Here is a 17,676-nt window from a genome sequence, read left to right as displayed (position 1 = left end):
GTTAAAGTCAAACACGAGAACCAACAAAATACAATGGCCATGAAAGCTTCCACAATCCCACAATAATATGTACATAAACTGAAAATTCAGAAATTAAAATTCTGAGATGCAAGAAAAATCTGACATCAACCTATCTACGACGTCCATTATAGCAGCAGAGGTACAACAACATTCTTCAACATGACTAATAGATTTTTCAACTTTTGAGAAGTAAAAAAAAATGACCAAAAAGGGAATGTATCACTTTCTTTGCATTTGTTGTGCATTTATATTTGACCTATCATCTCAGTGAAGATTAAGAATTAGTTATTCATTCTACTTTGAGAGATAGAAGTTTTATGAATATGACATGGTATTTCAATATTGAAAAGCAACAAGAAGTGATTTGAGTAGCATTTTGCATCACAACCTTCAATACATCAACAAAACAAAAAAATCGAGGTAGTAGATGTTTACCTCACAAGCAGAACAGGAAAGGGAAGAAGACCAAATAAAGGTCCAAAACTTTAAGATGAAGTTCAACAACTCAAATGGAGAAAAATAGCAGCAGATTCGGATTTCACAGCTCTTTTGAAAAACCCAAGAAAAAGAATTAACTTTCAGTTCTCAATTCAAAATTCCAGTTGTTCATCTCTCTTGTTTCAACCATTTCGTGTGTGCTCCTAATTTCTTTTTTGGTTTTCAGTAAAGTCGGAGATGGAGAAGGTAAGAGGAGCAGCGGCTCTTGTTGAAGAGGGGAGGTCTCGTTCTCTTTTTTCTTCTCCTTTTTCAGAGAAGGGAGCTTCTGATCTTTTCTTATCAGATGTCCCTGGGTCTAGGTCTAGGTCTAGGTTTTTTATTAAGGGATTTTTACCTATCTATACCATATATCAAACATTATTGCCAAAAATGTTCATAATTTGTTATTTACCCATGTAGTCCACACTTTTACTACAAATTATATACCAATCCAAAAATAGGTAGATTTTGCCATTAAAAAGCCCTAAAATGAAGGCACCAAATCTGATGTGATTCTGTCAAGGATTTTATTCCAATTTTGAAATGAAGGAGATCTCTCTTCCTGATGAAGGCATCAGTTGCGTAATTCTCTCCTTCCTCAACAGAAAAAGATTTCACAAAAAACGCAATCAAATTGTACAATTACTGAAGAGAGACTATATCTGTTCTTCGTCTCAAATTGTACAAAATTGCTCTTCGTCGATATCAGTATTCAAATTGTAGAAACTATATCTCTTCTTCGTCTTTTTTCCTATCAACTACACGAAATCATGTCAAAAATCCCAATAATGCTGAAATCGAATGGTAATTGGGATAACTATGGCAGATTTAGAGATTTTGAAGTTGATGCCATTGTGGTAGATGATAATGCAAACTACGGAATTCTCAGTTCTACAATTGCAGAACAATTATCGATTGATACATCGGATAAAATTATAGAAATCAAATACATTGTGAACGAGAATTGTCCTCCAATGGAGATTAGGAATGATATGGGGGTTCGTGCTTACATGGAAACCAAAAAGGAGAATAAAAACTTAGGTTCGTATCCTTTATGTATAAGCGTAAGAGATTTCAATATGGAATTGGCAATCAACAATGAAAGCACCAGTGCAGGTATGTTTGATTCGACATTGCAGAGAGTTATGGTGTTACTATGTTATCTACAATATTACTACAATTACCTACAATTAAACTACAAAGCTCACATAGTACTGAAAAGGATAAAGCAATGTTGCTTTCAAAATTATCTACATAGAAACTACATTTATGAATTTATTGTTTGCAGGTTCGTCTGGATCCCTAAACTTACTTGAATTTCCATCCTCACCAGCTATAGAGGAATATCAAAGTGAAATAATAACTGAATCTACGCAAACATATATTGAAGAAGGACAAGTTTATCAGGACAAGCAAACAGTAGCTGCTGCAATGAAGAATTATTCAGTGATGCACAAGTTCCAGTTCAGAGTAAAAAGATCTAGTCATAGAAGGTATGTAGTTATTTGTGGATAATATATCAGCAAAATCAGTGTATGATTGAAGATAGGTGGGTTTTATAAATTGTAGTTAAATTGTAGTCAGTTTGTAGTTAATTGTAGTTTTTTCATAAATTTGTGTAAATATTGTATTTCTTTTGTAGCTACTGGCTTATATGTGTTGCTGAAAGCTGTAAATGGCATTTCAAGGCAACGTCAATTAATGATTCGGCAATGTTCAAGATAAGAAGTTTCAGCCGTCAACACACATGCTGCCTAATGGACGAAACATTCATACAGCGCAAACGTACTGCAGCAGTACTTGGTAGCATGGTCGTTCCAAAGTATTGTGATCCTAAGACTGTTTACACACCAAAGGACATACAAACTGACATGTTATCCGAACATGGACTGAACCTAAGCTACATGCAAGCATGGAGAGCAAAGGAAAAAGCTTTACAGTTTTTGAGAGGGAATCCGTGTGACTCCTACAACAAATTACCCAAATATTTTTATATTCTTGAGAAGAATTATCCTGGTTCTGTTGTTAAATTGAAGAAGGCAGCAGATGATTGCTTCTTATACGCATTTGTTGCTCTTTGTACATCAATAAATGGTTGGCAACATTGTAGGCCGGTAGTAGTGGTTGATGGGACATTCTTAAAGTCAGCCTACAGGGGGATTATGCTGACAGCAAGCACCATGGATGCAGCAGGTAAATAATGGAATAATTTTGTACTTATTTTGTAGACAGTCTTTAAAATGCAGTTAAATTGTAGTTATGTTGTAGTTATTTTGTAGTTATATAAAAGAATGTAGTTAACATGTCTATATTTCTCAATATATATTGTAGTTGTTATTTAATCATATTTTATGTCTTAAAAATGTAGGTACTATTTTTCCCTTGGCATATGCTGTGGTTGATTCTGAAAACGACGCGTCTTGGAAGTGGTTCTTTGAGCAATTCAAGGAGGCATATGGTGAAAGACCTTCAATGTGTGTTGTTTCAGATAGGCATGAGAGTATACTGAAGGCAACATCAGTTGTCTATCCGGGATTGGCACACTACTCTTGCATGTGGCATATATGGACAAATATAAGGTCAAAATTCAAGAAGGGACATCTACAATTACATGAATTGTACTTTGCTACAGCACGGTCATACACTATGGATGAATTTAATGAAAGGATGTTGAAGATTGAAGAGGTAGACCTGCGTGTAAAGTCTTACCTATATGATATTGGCTATCATAGATGGTCAAGAGTACATGCAACGGTAAATAGAACTTTTACTATGACGTCAAACATTGCCGAGTCGTTGAATGCTGTAACAAAAGATGCAAGAGAGCTTCCAATATTTGATCTATTTGAGTATATGAGGACTCTTCTTGAACGTTGGACAAAAGAAAAGTTATCGAAGGCAAAGGGTACTTTCACATACCTTGGTCACAAATACAACAAAGAATTGGAAGACAACAGTACATTATCTCAGAAACTAAGGGTAAGATATTTTTTTTTGGTGCAGTAGAATCAAAAAAGTACTAGCTGCAGTTTTTCCAGATTGTAGTTAAACTGTAGTCAAATTGTCGGTAATAATAGTTTGTAGATGAGCTGTAATATATTTGTTGCTGATTTGTAGGTAAATTGTTGATAATCCATTTTAATGATTGATGTATTATTATTTCTGTTTGGTCTTCAATTGTAGGTGAGGGCTTCAACAGATCATATACATACTGTGTTAGATGGTGTGAAGCGGTACATTGTGTGTCTAGAAAACAAGAAATGTAGCTGTGGACAATTCCAACTTGATGAACTTCCATGTGCGCATGCTTTGGCAGCATTAAGGCATAGGAATGAAACATACGAAAACTATTGCTCTCCGTATTACACAAGGAAGAGCCTTCTGCTTACCTATGAAATGCCAGTAAATCCTCTTCCTGATGAAGGCAAATGGGAAGTGCCACAACATATTTTGGATGAGGTAGTAAAGCCACCGGCGGGAGATAAAAGGCAGCCAGGGAGACCTCACAAGGAAAGATATAAAACATTTGATGAAATAAAGTCAAAGAAATACAAGGTGTCATGTGGTAATTGTGGAGGTGAAGGGCATAACAAAAGAACTTGCAAGAATGCGCCGAAAAAGAAATGAATATCATGTAGTTAGAATAGTTATTCAAAATAAATGTTAGTGAGCTCAAATTATCGGATTTTCTTGTGTAATTGTTTAAGTTTTTGAAGATGAATAAGAAGTATAAACATCAATTTGTGTATCTGCACTATTTATGTTTTTATGTATTCTGTCAAGCATCTAAAGTTGTCTTTTTTTTATAGAATAGTTAAACTTTAATATTTACTGTATACAAAAAAACTGATATTAATAAAGAATGCATTCAACGTAAATTGTATCCAGATTGTAGTGAATATGTAGTTTAACTGTGTTAGAACTGTAGTCCTGTTATTCATATGTAGAGGAGTTGTAGTTAAAATGTAGTTTGACGTAGTTTAAATGTAGATAAATTGAATTTTTTTGATAAACCTTGTTGATAAAAAATGGCTAAATTATTTATATGATTCCTGTATTTATTTTATCTTTCTGCTGTGTAACAAATGACAGTTATATACAGATATTACTTGGCACTTGAAGGTATTTATAAAAATAACTTGAAGATTAAAGTCAAATTGTAAGACAAAGCTGTTGCTGTAAAAATGTAATCAGAGTACTCGAGTATAATGTAATCAACAAAAAGTGTTGTAGAAAACCAAAACGACATATTTCCTACATTGTTTTCCAATTCAACTACCAAATTTCACAGACCAAACTAGGAACACAATAGTCTATTTCTTCTTTCGTTGCACTCTAGTCCTCTCGTTTTTTGCCGGAGCACCCTTCCTCCTTGCTAGCCTGCCAGTAACCTCACTCTCACTGATTGACCCATCTTCTTGCTTCTTTGTTGCATAGTCCCACAGTAGAGCTCCATAGCGTCTACGGTGTTGGTCAATATCAGAAAGATCTTCCTTTGGGATTGCCAAATCTCCAAGGCTAACATACTCCGCAAATGCAGCCACAAATACACCACAATCGCTGCATAAGATGAGAATTTTTCATTATATAACAAATGATTAAAATAAAAAAATTAAACATATAGAAAGGGAGATTATTTTTTTACACTGAGCCTTCCTTTTGTTGTGGAATCTCAGCAACCATCCATTGTATGTCGAGAGGGTCCGTAACTGGTTTTTCGATGTATGCCTTTGTGCTCTTGAAGTTAATGTCTTTACGTTTACCATAGAAACCAGTGCATGGCAAATATAGAGGGATAATGATTGAAAACTTGTCAACCAATGTCTCTACTGTTTTATGACGGTTTGCTCTCACCATGGAATCATAAACATAAAGTTGTCTGTCCTTTATGTCAAAAACTAGCAACAACCAATGGAAGTTCTCTACAAGGTTCACAGGCATGAGCACATAGTCAACAAGATCCCAGGCAACATTAGCAAGAATTCTGTACCCAAGAATATATTCTCCAACATCATCCTCGGGTTTAACAACCGAATACCTTTGTTCCGGTGGAGAACTTATGAACTTGTCATAGATTCTTTCAATCTTTGTCTTGAACAAGCAATCCGTGGTTGTGAACCTAGTATTATTGTTGGGTCCATATTTGCCTCTTTTTCGCAAATAATACATAATAACATCAATGTGCTGCCAAAATAGAATAAACATATACAATAAGGTACGGTGTAACCACACTTGTCTACAAGACAGCTACAGATTAACTACAATTTGAATTTATTAAAAACTCTAACAGATTGCTGCAAATTAGCTACACTATAACAACAGAAATATAACAGTTAGTCCAAGTTCCTCACAAAATGTAGTTTAATTGTAGTTTGTATGAACCATAGTGAACAAGTACTATATGTACAATTGACCCATCAGACTACAAAACACTACACATTAACTATATTTATGCACTGTCTACATTTATTCACTATACAGAGGAACAAATGAAACATACCACCTAACTTAAGCTCCCAATAATCAGCAAGTTCAACCTACAGTTAATATTAATAGGCACAATCACAAGCTCTACAATATTACTACAAGGTAACTACAGTTGTGGTACACGGAGATTCCAAGTCAGTCAAAAGTACCAAAATTCCAGTTTGTACATACAATCATCATCACATATGATACATAAGGTCCATAAAAAGCAAAATTTCACAGCTGAGACATAAATATAGTAACATATATATGTTGTCTACAATATTACTACAATTACACATCATAGCTGAAAAATAAACTACAATTACACTACACAGCTGAAGACAAAACAGATATTGTGAATGATTATGTTCTTTATACTTACTGTGTTATTGATGACTTGTCCGGGGTGAGCAAGGTCATAAAACCAGTCCTTCTTATCAATCTTTTCACAACCAAAATCCAACCAAGGCTTGATTTGGTTATCCTTCTTGGAAAAGTAATATTTCCTCCTGTAATAACAAAAAAAAGATGATCAAATACAAAAAATTTACAAAATGAATTACAATTTTAAAGTATAAAAATGGTGAACAGACAGTGTAAAATGAAGCATTCATACCTCCTAGATACTTTATCACTACGAATGTATAACCAGTTGGTGAACCTTTCTGTCAATTCAGGATCTACATTTTCACCTATGACACTTGTGAAGGGGTGCTTGAGGTAAAAAAATTTAGGTCCAACAGATGTGCTGCCTCCAGAACTATACAAAGATGTGAAAGGTGATCGTGCATGTTTTCCCGGTTGCCTTGTTCTACCGGGATGAACAGGGGTTGATTCATCTCGTATGGGCTCGCCATACATGACCAACTGTGATAAGTTTTCTGGCAGCTCAAAGTCATCCAATGTCAAACCTTTGTTTTCAATGCCTTCAGGAACAACTTTTTTATTAATGCCTTCAGGAACAACTTCAGTCACAGTCACACCGTGAATTGGCGACTATGGAACTTCACCTTCTGTAGATAAGTGTAGATCTATGTAGATATGAACAGTATTATGGAGTTATAGAGAATATAGAGAATATATTACCTGCCTGTTGTGGCTCAGCCACTTCATCAATTACTGGTTCTTCCTCAATATTTCCTTGTAGATGTTCTGGTGAAACATCAGCTTGAATGAATAATTGGGAATGAGAATTGTAGATATATGTAGGAATATGTAGTTAAGGTGTAAATTATTAAAATTTTGCATAAAAACCTTATTGTAATGAAGGAATGGTTCTGTACCTGCTTTATATGCCTCAGCTGCTTCTTGGAAGTCAGGATATAAGTCAACATGTGGTTGAAAATGTTCTGGAGAAATTGTAGCTGCAACACATAGTAAAAAAATGATTAGTATAATTTAATAATGTTGTCTTGAAATTTGTAGATATGTATGCAGGAATTTTGTAGATACCTGTATTGCTTGTGCTTCCATGCAGTTGATCACCAGCATTGAACTGGAATTGTTGGTTGTTATCTCCTTGATGTTGGTAATTATTTTTTGTTGAACTACCAGCAAACTACAATTTTGGGGAATATTTGAGACTACTTTATTCATATGTCTTAATTAGTCTTAGTACAAAATTATATGTAAATTCTTACCTTTGACTCGTCCAAATCAAACCTCTTGTTTATCACATTCATAACACCCTTCAAAGATTGATCTATGAACTCTCGAAGGCTTGAGAGTTCCTCAAAAACATCCTTCCTATAGGCATCTAACTTTACATCAACCTAAAAATTAAATATATAATTAGTTGGTAATCTTATTCTAACTGCTACAGTTACACTACAATTCAACAAACTATAATTGTTATAGATTTATACCACAAATTAACTACAATGTATAACATACTATAATTGTTATGTAATGAAGTCAAAATGTAGCAAATTATGTCAATATATTGTAGTTATTCATAATACCTGCACAATCCCCTTTTCCAACTTCATGAGCTTGCTACTGACAGATTCAATGTCCTCTTGACAATCTGTATATTTGGGTTCAAATGATGGAGAAGCAGCAGTTGGAACATGTGATGGTTGAGCACCATGTTCATCTTCATATTGAATCTTGTCTGGCAGATTAAGCACTCCAAGCTCTTCTCCAGATTCAATCATGTTTGTGAACTGAATGATGAAAATAACAGTTAATTCAAGTGACAAAAAAATGTAGATTCAATGTAGTTATTATGAATGTAATTGTAGCATCACACAAAAGTGGAAAAAAATACCTTGATCCACTCAGGCTTGATCATCTTCTCTTCAATTGCAGTTAACCAAATCTGCCCCTTTGTAGCTGACCATCTTAAAATGCGAGGTATAGATTCAGAACATCTCGTAGCAAGCTCGGTGCTGACGGACGAGCAACACTCATATAGCCACACTTGCAAGGCTAATGAGCATCCCCGTATCAGATAAGAATGTACATGGGGATTAAGACGATGTCGGACAGATTCAATAACCTGCTTGAAGGATTTGATACCCCATGGGTATGACTCAAAATTACCAGACTCTATTAGAAAGAACATAAACTTGTCTATGAAAGTCACATGGTCTTTATCAGAAGGACAAACAAAAAATTCCAACATATAAAGAATGCACAACTTCACCGCATCCACATCGTTTGCCCATGCTTTATTAGTCACTACTTTTTTCAAATGCCATTTCTCAACCCTTTCTTTGTTCGGAAAATATGTATTCATTAAAGGGCTAACATAGGTGGAAGTGTAACCATAGTCTGAAAACTTATTCACACAATTAAGACCAGTTATCAACCCAAATTCTCTCAAGGAAAAATTCAATTTTTCACCCTTAAATAGTACTGAAAAATATGAGTCAGTAGACTTTGTCAATTCATACTTCATCAGAAGATGAAGTGATTGGTTTTGCATACAGATTTTGGGGAGACCTAATAAGTAACCAAAACAAGTTTTTCTAAAAACCCTTAAAGCATTCGGAGAGAGTAAAGCTTGTATCTGGCTAGGTATGCTAGGATCACACAAACTGTGGAATCTAAGCACACCATAATCAACATTTTGTTGTGCAAAGTAAGGTCCATTCTGTAGAAAATATAAAATTAATGAACATTAGTAGTTTGCATAAAAAGGAAACAGTAATCTACATATAACTACATGACAAATACAAAATATAACTAGAAGAAGAATAGCCTACCCACACCTATAACTACAAAACAATAACAGAAGAACAATGCACGTGTAAACATTATCTACAGGATGTAACAGTTACTTCAAGTATCTCACATAAATGTAGATTAACTGTAGTTAGAATGAAGTTAAATATATGAGCTATACAGGTTACAATAAAAAATATCATATCTACAATTTAACCATCAGACTACACATCAACTACAAACTAACTACATTTATACACTGTCTAAGAGTCACAGTTCCAATTAGACTACAAAATTGAGACAAAGAATCTACAAAATTAGGACAACACCACATTTTACCAAAATACACTTGAACAATCAAAGAAGAACAATGCACTTGTAAACATTATCTACAGAATGTAACAGTTACTTCAAGTAACTCACAACATGTAGATAAATTGTATTTAGAATGAAGTTAAATGTAGCAGCAATACAGGTTGCAATGAAAAATACCATCTCTACAATTTAACGATCAGACTACAAATCAACTACAAACTAACTACAGTATACACTGTCTAATAATCACAGTTCCATTAAACCTACAAAATTGCGAAAAATAATCTACAAAATTAGGACAATACCACATTTGGCCAAAAAACACTTGAACACTAAATTAACACTTGAACAACAGATTTTTACAACCAAAATCAAACTACAAAACAGTGAGGAAACATAAATAGTGTTTACCTTTATTGAAATTTTTTCCTTAACCAATTTTGGTACTTTTTTTTAGGTGTTTCTTCTTCTTTGGTTTTGATGAAGAAGGAGAGACCTTGTGTTTTTTCACAGATGGAACTTTGGGAGAATCATCTACAAAATCGTCATCTACACTCAACTCTTTCCCCTTACGTTTCAGTTGATTGTCGACTAGTTTATCAACTCCACCAACATCAACATCGTGCAAATGCTTGCTTCTCATTTCCGCACGAATTTGTCTAGGAGATGAAATACCAGTAGTTTGTTCACTTGCATGCATCGTTTGTGGGTTTTTTGGTGGTGATTTTGGTGTTAAAACACCCAAATCAAAGGTTGGAATATCAGCTAATATAGCTTTTGATGATTTTTTTTGGGGAGTGTTGGTTTTTTTCATGATTTAGGAGTTGAAGACAAAGATGGAAGTGAATTCAAATCGTGGGGGATACTATCAACTGAAGGTAATTAAGTGGAGAAGAAAGTGATGGTAATTGTGGGTGAGAAGAGATTGTACGAGAATGGAGGAAAAACTGAAGGTAAATCGTGGGGGTGGGGAACTGAAGGTAAATCGTAGGGGGTGTAGGGGGTGGGAGGAGAGAGGGGCGGGTAAACCAAATAATGTGAAGATACAGTCCTATAATTATGCCTAATAAAAATGAACCCTTAATTATATCCCTAATTTGAATTATGGTATAGAAATGGTAATTTGGTATGCTTAAATGTAATAAACACAAACCTTAAACATTGAGGGTAATAAGTTTTGATATATGGTATAGATAGGTAAAAATACCTTTTATTAAAGGGTAGGGGATTTGGGTAAGTTAGAGAAGTGGGCTGTACATTTTTTAGGGAATTGGGCCATGCAAATTTGGCCCATATCCGAAATTAGACCCAAAATAGCTTAATTCCCCTTTTCTTTCTTTGTTGTTTTTCATTTTTTCTTTAATTTTAAAAATCATAATTAAATTAATTAAATCCTAAATTAATCTAATTTTTAGAAATTAAAATTATTTATTTATTTTTAACATTAAGACGACTAATTAACTTAAAACTAAAGAAAAATGCTAATTTTAAAGGCTAAAATCTAAATATGTAAAAATGACTATTTTTTGTGATTTTTTGCTTAATAAAATTAATTCCTACATGCAAATTGAACCTAAGATGGCATAAAATTAAAACATGATAATTTTTTTATGATTTTTCTATGATTTTAAAATATTAAAAATGCATGAAATGCAACTAAATAAAGAGAAACTTCTAAAATCCCTTAAAAATTATTTTTGGTATATTTTTAAGAGTTATTTTCATGTAGGACAAAAATTAGGTGCTCACACACAGAACAACCAGATTCAAAAATATTTGGCAAATAGATTTCACATAGGGAGAGAGGGGTTGGGGACACATAGAATACACCTCTGTGTATAGTGGAGCACATAAGCAACAAGATGCATGGAATTCTCAAAAGTTTGTAGAATTAATAAGTTAGTTACAAGGGTAGGTGATTGAGACATGGAGCAAAGATTACAGTAAAGACATGTTGAAAATACATAAACCCTGGACATGACCAAACACACAACTAGAGTTGCCTTGAGAGACTAGATGACTTAGCATAATCTCATCAGTAAAACAGAGTAGGCAAGGACTTAAATGAATAGACTAGGCAAACACCACACAAACACTCATAGTTTAGACATGATAATCACATATAGAACAAAACAGGTTGAGGCATGCTATATAAAGTAGTAGACATGTCATTATAGATTAGACATACTAATCACAGATTGAACAGAACAAGGTTCAGACATGCTAGGTGAAACAATAAACAGGCAATGTAGTTTAGACATGCTAATTACATATCGAGCAACAAGATTGAGACATGCTATGGCATGTGTCACAACTCCTTTTTCCGTGCCCGCGGGGCGCGTAGGGAGTTTTCTCCAATTGAAGGACAGTCGAAACGGGATTTATTTAAATGTTTCAGAGTCGCCACCTGGGAATTTTAAAGGCGTCCCAAGTCACCAATTTCTAATCCCTGATTCGAGGAGAATATGACTCTGTTTGTTATTCTGCGAACCAGAAATCCTGAGTAAGGAATTCTGTTAATCCGGAAGAAAGTATTAGGCATTTCCGAATACGTGGTTCTAGCACGGTCGCTCAACTGTTTTTATTGGCTTAATTATCTCGATTTTACTAAATACATTTTTTATTGCATGATTTTACTACCGCTTTTACTTATTGTTTACAATTATATAAACGAATTACGCGTACGTATATTCGTATTATATACCTTTCATAATTACAGGGGATCATGTCACGCATACGTGTACACAATATAATTGACCATATTATGTCCTTTATTACAAATTCATATGTTCGTGATTTAAAATAAAATTATGAACGTCATCACCCTTATATTTAAACAGTGAACTGCACATCCCGGGTTATATGAAATTATTTTAACATTTTTGGAGGAATCCTTTTTATTAAATATTCGCTCGAAATTGCGCGTACGCATAATCCGAATTTGCTTTTAAAAATATAATCAGGGTACGCGAACGCATCCCTAATTGCGCAAAATCTTTGTAATAATATTATGGATTTTCCACAAAATTGTTTATTATAACTACACATTTTATATAAAAATCCTGAGAAATTCACACTCAAGGGATGCCTTTAAATTCTTTTAAAAGAATTCACAATTTATTAAATGTTGACCGTCGATTATAATTTCCGCGTATAATTTATGTTCATCCAGACTATTCAAATTCAAAGTAAAGAATAAAAATATGATTAATACTATTCTTCACAAATACAACATATATACATATACCAAAGGATGAATTGCATATGAAACTAAAAAATAATTTATGAAGGGAAGAAATATTTTTTGAAGAATTTTCATTATTTTTATTTAGTGCAAATTCTATTTCTAATTACCATTGATATAAAGTGTTGCAATTTGTGCATGTACATATCATCTCATTCTCACATGCTTGTTTTTAATCCAAAATTATAATTGCTTAGTTAATTTATTTATAACGATAAATAATCAAATTGATGAGAAAGGGGTTATTATTCGAATTGATTCAATAAAATTGTATTACATGCAACATAGTTGTGCGCCTAAACATTCATAATATTCTTAACATCGTAACGAGCTATACCAACTCACCTTACTCATATGATTATAAATATACCTGTCATCATGTCATATATGAACATATAACTTATATCAATCTAAACAAAATCATATTTTTACAAGATATACTAATAATGTAACTTCTTAATACTTCCATTCTACTTTACATTTAGCTAAAGGTATTACGGGATGTAATCAATGGCCCATTTTTATGCCATATTCCCTGTTTTGACAACTCAAATATGACTACACTAATGAGAAATTCTGGCATAGATAATACTATTACAGCACTTATATGAGTTTTAAAAGAGAATGATCAACTACTAATTATCATGTCAAACATACTACTATATTAACCAAACATGAAACAAGACTGAACTTTTTAAAATAATGAACTTAGACAAAATAAAAATAGAATAAAAATAGAATTGCAATTCAAGCTTCATTGATTTGTTATGCTGAATCTCTTTCCAACATAGAATTTAAAAGATATGTACCTGGAAATGAAGATAGAAGGAGTAAATTTCAGCAGTTTCAGCAGTAACAAAATACCGGCAGGATATACCAATAACACAGCAAGTCTTGAACAAGACCCGTTAACCCAGATGAACAGTGACAGAAACTTGAGAGAAAGATTTCAAATTCAAACTGAACAATATCCACAAACAAACAACGGATAGATTTTAGAAGAATAACATTTTTTTTTCAGATTTCAGTTTCTTCCTGTTTCGGATTCCTATTTCTGATTTTCTGTTTCTGTTTTCTTTTCTTCTTCTATCCAGATTTCTCTCTATGTATATGTATTTCTGTGTATATCTCTAATGCCTTAAAATCAGACTCTCAAAATCTCTCTCCCTCTCTTAAAAACTCTCTCTGAAAACTGATCTTCAGTCCCTTTTAAAATCTGTCCTTCAAATCAGATTTTTCTCCTAATATCTCCTCCTTTTTTTTTCTTTTCTCTTTTCTCAATCTCTGTCCAGCTCCCTGTATTTATACAGGCCTGCCCCTTTCTTTTTAAGTGCTGTCTGGACCCTTTTCTTTTTTTAAAAAAAAAAACAGAAAGTTCCATTAAAATCTGCTTTTAAATACTTTAAGTGATCTTATCCTGATTTTAAGCAGCCCCATTACCCTTTGTTTCCCATTATCATATTAAACTATAGCCATTAACATTCCACTTTCAGCCCACTATACTATCACATTACCCTTACTGTTCTGTCCCAGAAATGCCCCCAGAAATCCTACTGTAATTACTGTTATTACTGCTTTCAAACTTAAAATCAGAATCTAACAATACAGATTTTGAAATCTGTTCAAACCTGATTATTAATCTGATTTAAGACAGCTACAACTAATTCTCTTAAGTTCTTAATTGAATCTTAACTGAGAATATACTCTTTCTAATACAATGGTATCTAGTCAATACTTGTGAAATGGAGTTTAAACCTAGCATCACAATAACATTACACTGAACTCAGTACAATAATTCAAACTGAACTTCAGCTTTTGAACTAAGATCAAACAAACAGGAGCATTGTCAATATACTGACAATGCCCTGAAATTTAATGTTCAGGAAACAATATACATACAACAATTATTCTGACAGACTTATTGATTTACAAACAAGGGTGATTTCACTGATGAGTATTAACTTAAGCTGATTATCTACAACAATTGTCAACAAACAGTCTATAGAAACAGATTATTTCAATCAGTATTATCACAAATGGGAATTCATAATGTAACTAATCGACGAATTTAATCGAGTAGATTACACACATTGTGAACAAACATAACCAACAGAAACAATTCATTTATTTGATCAGACATACGGGTATGAGACATAAATGACAGAATTAATCAAACAAAAATATGAAAAATTAACAGGTTATTAAAACAAACAAAAATACACGTAGAATACACAAAAAAAATACCTCTGAACCTTCAAATTTATTCAGACTAGAACTCCACTTGGATTCGGACTTTTTGAAATCAAACAGACCTTAGTCGAAGTATTTTCCACTGAAAATACATCGACTAAGGTCGATTAAACCTCAATCTTCTATTTAATTTGGGCAGAATCCACAAGTTTGGTATTTCTAGGGTTCCTGAAGGTTCGATTTGGGGCTTAACCATTTCTGGTTAGATTCGAGGGGAACCAAAGATGACACAAGGGTGAGGGAAGCCTAAGGGTGATTTGGTGTTAGTTTAGAACAGATCTGGGTGAGTTCTTGTTTGGCTCGAATCTTCAAATGAAGATTCGAGAAGCTCTAAGGTGATTCGAGCCAAACAAACACCGGATCCATAACGAGGCAGGCTAGGGGGTGCTATGGTGTTAACTAGGGGCTGTTTGGTTTAGATCTGAGTTTGGCTCGAATCTTCAAATGAAGATTCGAGAACCTTCAGGAAGATTCGAGCCAAGCGGCTAACATATTCGGATAGAGGGTGTTCAGGGGGTTCTGGGGTGTTAAGGTGGTGACCGGCGGCGTTGATGCCACCGGGTTTCAGGCGGTGGGGAATAAGGGCAGCTAGGGTTAGGGGTTTGATTTCGGAAGGGATGATGAACAGTAGAGAAGAGGGGGGTGTTCAGTTAGGGGCCGGGGTAGGGGTTTGGGCCTTATATAGGGGTGGGGTGGATTGATCTCATCCGTTGGATCAATTAAGATGCATGGTTGAGATCAATCCACTTAACCAAACGTTGTCGTTTGGTTGAAATTCGGGGTTAGGCTGGATCGGGTCAAAGGGTCGGGTTACGGGTAAGGGGGTGAGATCTCCGCCGTTGGATTGATTCAATCCAACGGTCCTTGATGAAGCGTGACCAAACGCTGTCATTTTGGCTCGTGTAAATTGGACCGGACAGGTTTGTTTGAACTGGGCTGAGGGACAATTGTTTTATTTGGGCCTGGATTTCAATCCAGGTCCGATTATTTTATACTTGAAGCCTATTTTCTATTTCTCAATTTTATTCTTAATTAATAAAATCCTAATCAAAATTATAAAAACAAAATTATCATTACAAAAATACTAATTACCTTTTAATAACCATTAACACATAGATAAAACATTAATTACACAGTGAAACATTTGAAATAGAACCAGTGCATATTTTTTGTGATTTTATTTTGAATCAATTATTAAATGCATAATTAAATCCTAGATATGCATGAAACATATATTTTTATTTTCATTTTCATTTTATTATGACAAAGTAAACATTTACGGACATAACACAAATATTTAACACCACGCAAATTCAAAAAATTTCACACTAAAAGAAATTTATTTTATTTTTGATTTATTTTGGAGTAGTTTTTGTGAGGCAAAAATCACGTGCTCACAGCTGCCCCTCTTTGTGCGGAAACTCGAAGAGTTTTCGTGCAAAGATAAAGTGAGCGGATACGAGCGATTTTTGCCCGTTCAAATACTCCGTGGGAAGCATTTTTTGAAAGATTTGACCGAACCTCTGCTTCAAAGGTTTCCTACATATCCTTGGCTATAAAGGAATCAGGTCAATGTAGTTCGGGAAGTTTTGGGTAGCTGGGACTACCGTGGGACTGTGATGTTACTGCTGCTTCGTGCTGTTTTTACTGCTTGCTGACCTCCTTATTACACCTTACTTCAAAGGTAATACAAAAAGCTAAACTAGACTATGGTACATGAATTATAAAATCTTATCTAGATCATGCCCTTGCGTTTCTTGTTGTCTTGATATCTTGGTGACTCTTGGGCATTTGTCTTATTCCTGTATTCCTTTTCATTGTGTCCCGTATTTTTTTTATCTGTTTGGGATTCTTGTTGTTTCCTGCTGGGGGCTTTGTTGGACTCCTCTGCTTTATTGACTCTAAATGTGCTCCTTTCTTATATGAGCGGGTTTTTGATTTCAACACTTCAATTGTATTCCCTTGTTCTCCAGGTGGGTGCCTGACTTCTGTCTGTTTTAATTGTATTCCCTTGTTCTCCAGGTGGACGCCTGATTTCTTCAATTCTTTGTCCTCATTCTCCAGGTGGACGCCTGACTTCTTTAATTCTTATCCTCATTCTCCAGGTGGACGCCTGACTTCTTCAATTCTTCATCCTCGTTCTCCAGGTGGACGCCTGATTTCTTTAATTCTCATCCTCATTCTCCAGGTGGACGCCTGACTTCCTTAATTCTCATCCTCATTCTCCAGGTGGACGCCTGACTTTCTTTAATTCTCATCCTCATTCTCCAGGTGGACGCCTGACTTCTTTAATTCTTATCCTCATTCTCCAGGTGGACGCCTGACTTCTTCAATTCTCATCCTCATTCTCCAGGTGGGCGCCTGATTTCTTTAATTCTCATCCTCATTCTCCAGGTGGACGCATGACTTCTTTAATTCTTATCCTCATTCTCCAGGTGGACGCCTGACTTCTTCAATTCTTTGTCCTCATTCTCCAGGTGGACGCCTGACTTCTTCAATTCTCATCCTCATTCTCCAGGTGGACGCCTGATTTCTTCAACTCTCATCCTCATTCTCCAGGTGGACGCCTGATTTCTTTAATTCTCATCCTCATTCTCCAGGTGGACGCCTGACTTCTTTAATTCTCATCCTAATTCTCCAGGTGGACGCCTGACTTCTTCAATTCTTTGTCCTCATTCTCCAGGTGGACGCCTGACTTCTTCAATTCTCATCCTCATTCTCCAGGTGGACGC

General features: G+C 34.6%; 2 protein-coding genes across 2 annotated transcripts; one reads left to right on the top strand and one right to left on the bottom strand.

Annotated features, from left to right (window-relative positions):
* The first annotated feature begins 3,351 nt into the window (after positions 1 to 3,351).
* LOC138879963 (uncharacterized) lies at positions 3,352 to 4,125 on the top strand. The gene is made up of 2 exons (XM_070159613.1): positions 3,352 to 3,477; positions 3,682 to 4,125. Exons 1-2 carry the CDS (start codon positions 3,352 to 3,354, stop codon positions 4,123 to 4,125), a joined length of 570 nt encoding a protein of 189 aa, XP_070015714.1.
* A 1,117-nt stretch (positions 4,126 to 5,242) lies between these two features.
* LOC138879962 (uncharacterized) lies at positions 5,243 to 10,150 on the bottom strand. Its single transcript, XM_070159612.1, has 11 exons — positions 9,947 to 10,150; positions 8,237 to 9,064; positions 7,929 to 8,132; positions 7,608 to 7,739; positions 7,420 to 7,525; positions 7,251 to 7,331; positions 7,054 to 7,119; positions 6,584 to 6,920; positions 6,350 to 6,476; positions 5,309 to 5,682; positions 5,243 to 5,249 (listed from the first exon to the last, which is right to left on the bottom strand). The coding sequence occupies exons 1-11, from the start codon at positions 10,148 to 10,150 to the stop codon at positions 5,243 to 5,245; spliced, it is 2,466 nt and encodes an 821-aa protein (XP_070015713.1).
* Positions 10,151 to 17,676: the final 7,526 nt, after the last annotated feature.

This window comes from Nicotiana sylvestris, chromosome 10 (assembly GCF_000393655.2).
Source record: "Nicotiana sylvestris chromosome 10, ASM39365v2, whole genome shotgun sequence".
Lineage (NCBI taxonomy): Eukaryota > Viridiplantae > Streptophyta > Magnoliopsida > Solanales > Solanaceae > Nicotiana > Nicotiana sylvestris.
Note: the sequence above shows the minus strand (reverse complement) of the source record. Positions and strands in the feature narration are given on the sequence as shown.

Bases quoted from the DNA above. Each gene is read 5' to 3' on its own strand.
- LOC138879962 (XM_070159612.1), bottom strand. From the start codon at position 10,150: ATGCATGCAAGTGAACAAACTACTGGTATTTCATCTCCTAGACAAATT. The intron at 8,133-8,236 runs GTATTTTTTTCC...TTCATCATTCAG, and splicing joins TCAAGCCTGAGTGGATCAAG to TTCACAAACATGATTGAATC. The intron at 7,740-7,928 runs GTATTATGAATA...TTTAATTTTTAG, and splicing joins TGGAAAAGGGGATTGTGCAG to GTTGATGTAAAGTTAGATGC.
- LOC138879963 (XM_070159613.1), top strand. From the start codon at position 3,352: ATGAGGACTCTTCTTGAACGTTGGACAAAAGAAAAGTTATCGAAGGCA. The intron at 3,478-3,681 runs GTAAGATATTTT...CTTCAATTGTAG, and splicing joins CATTATCTCAGAAACTAAGG to GTGAGGGCTTCAACAGATCA.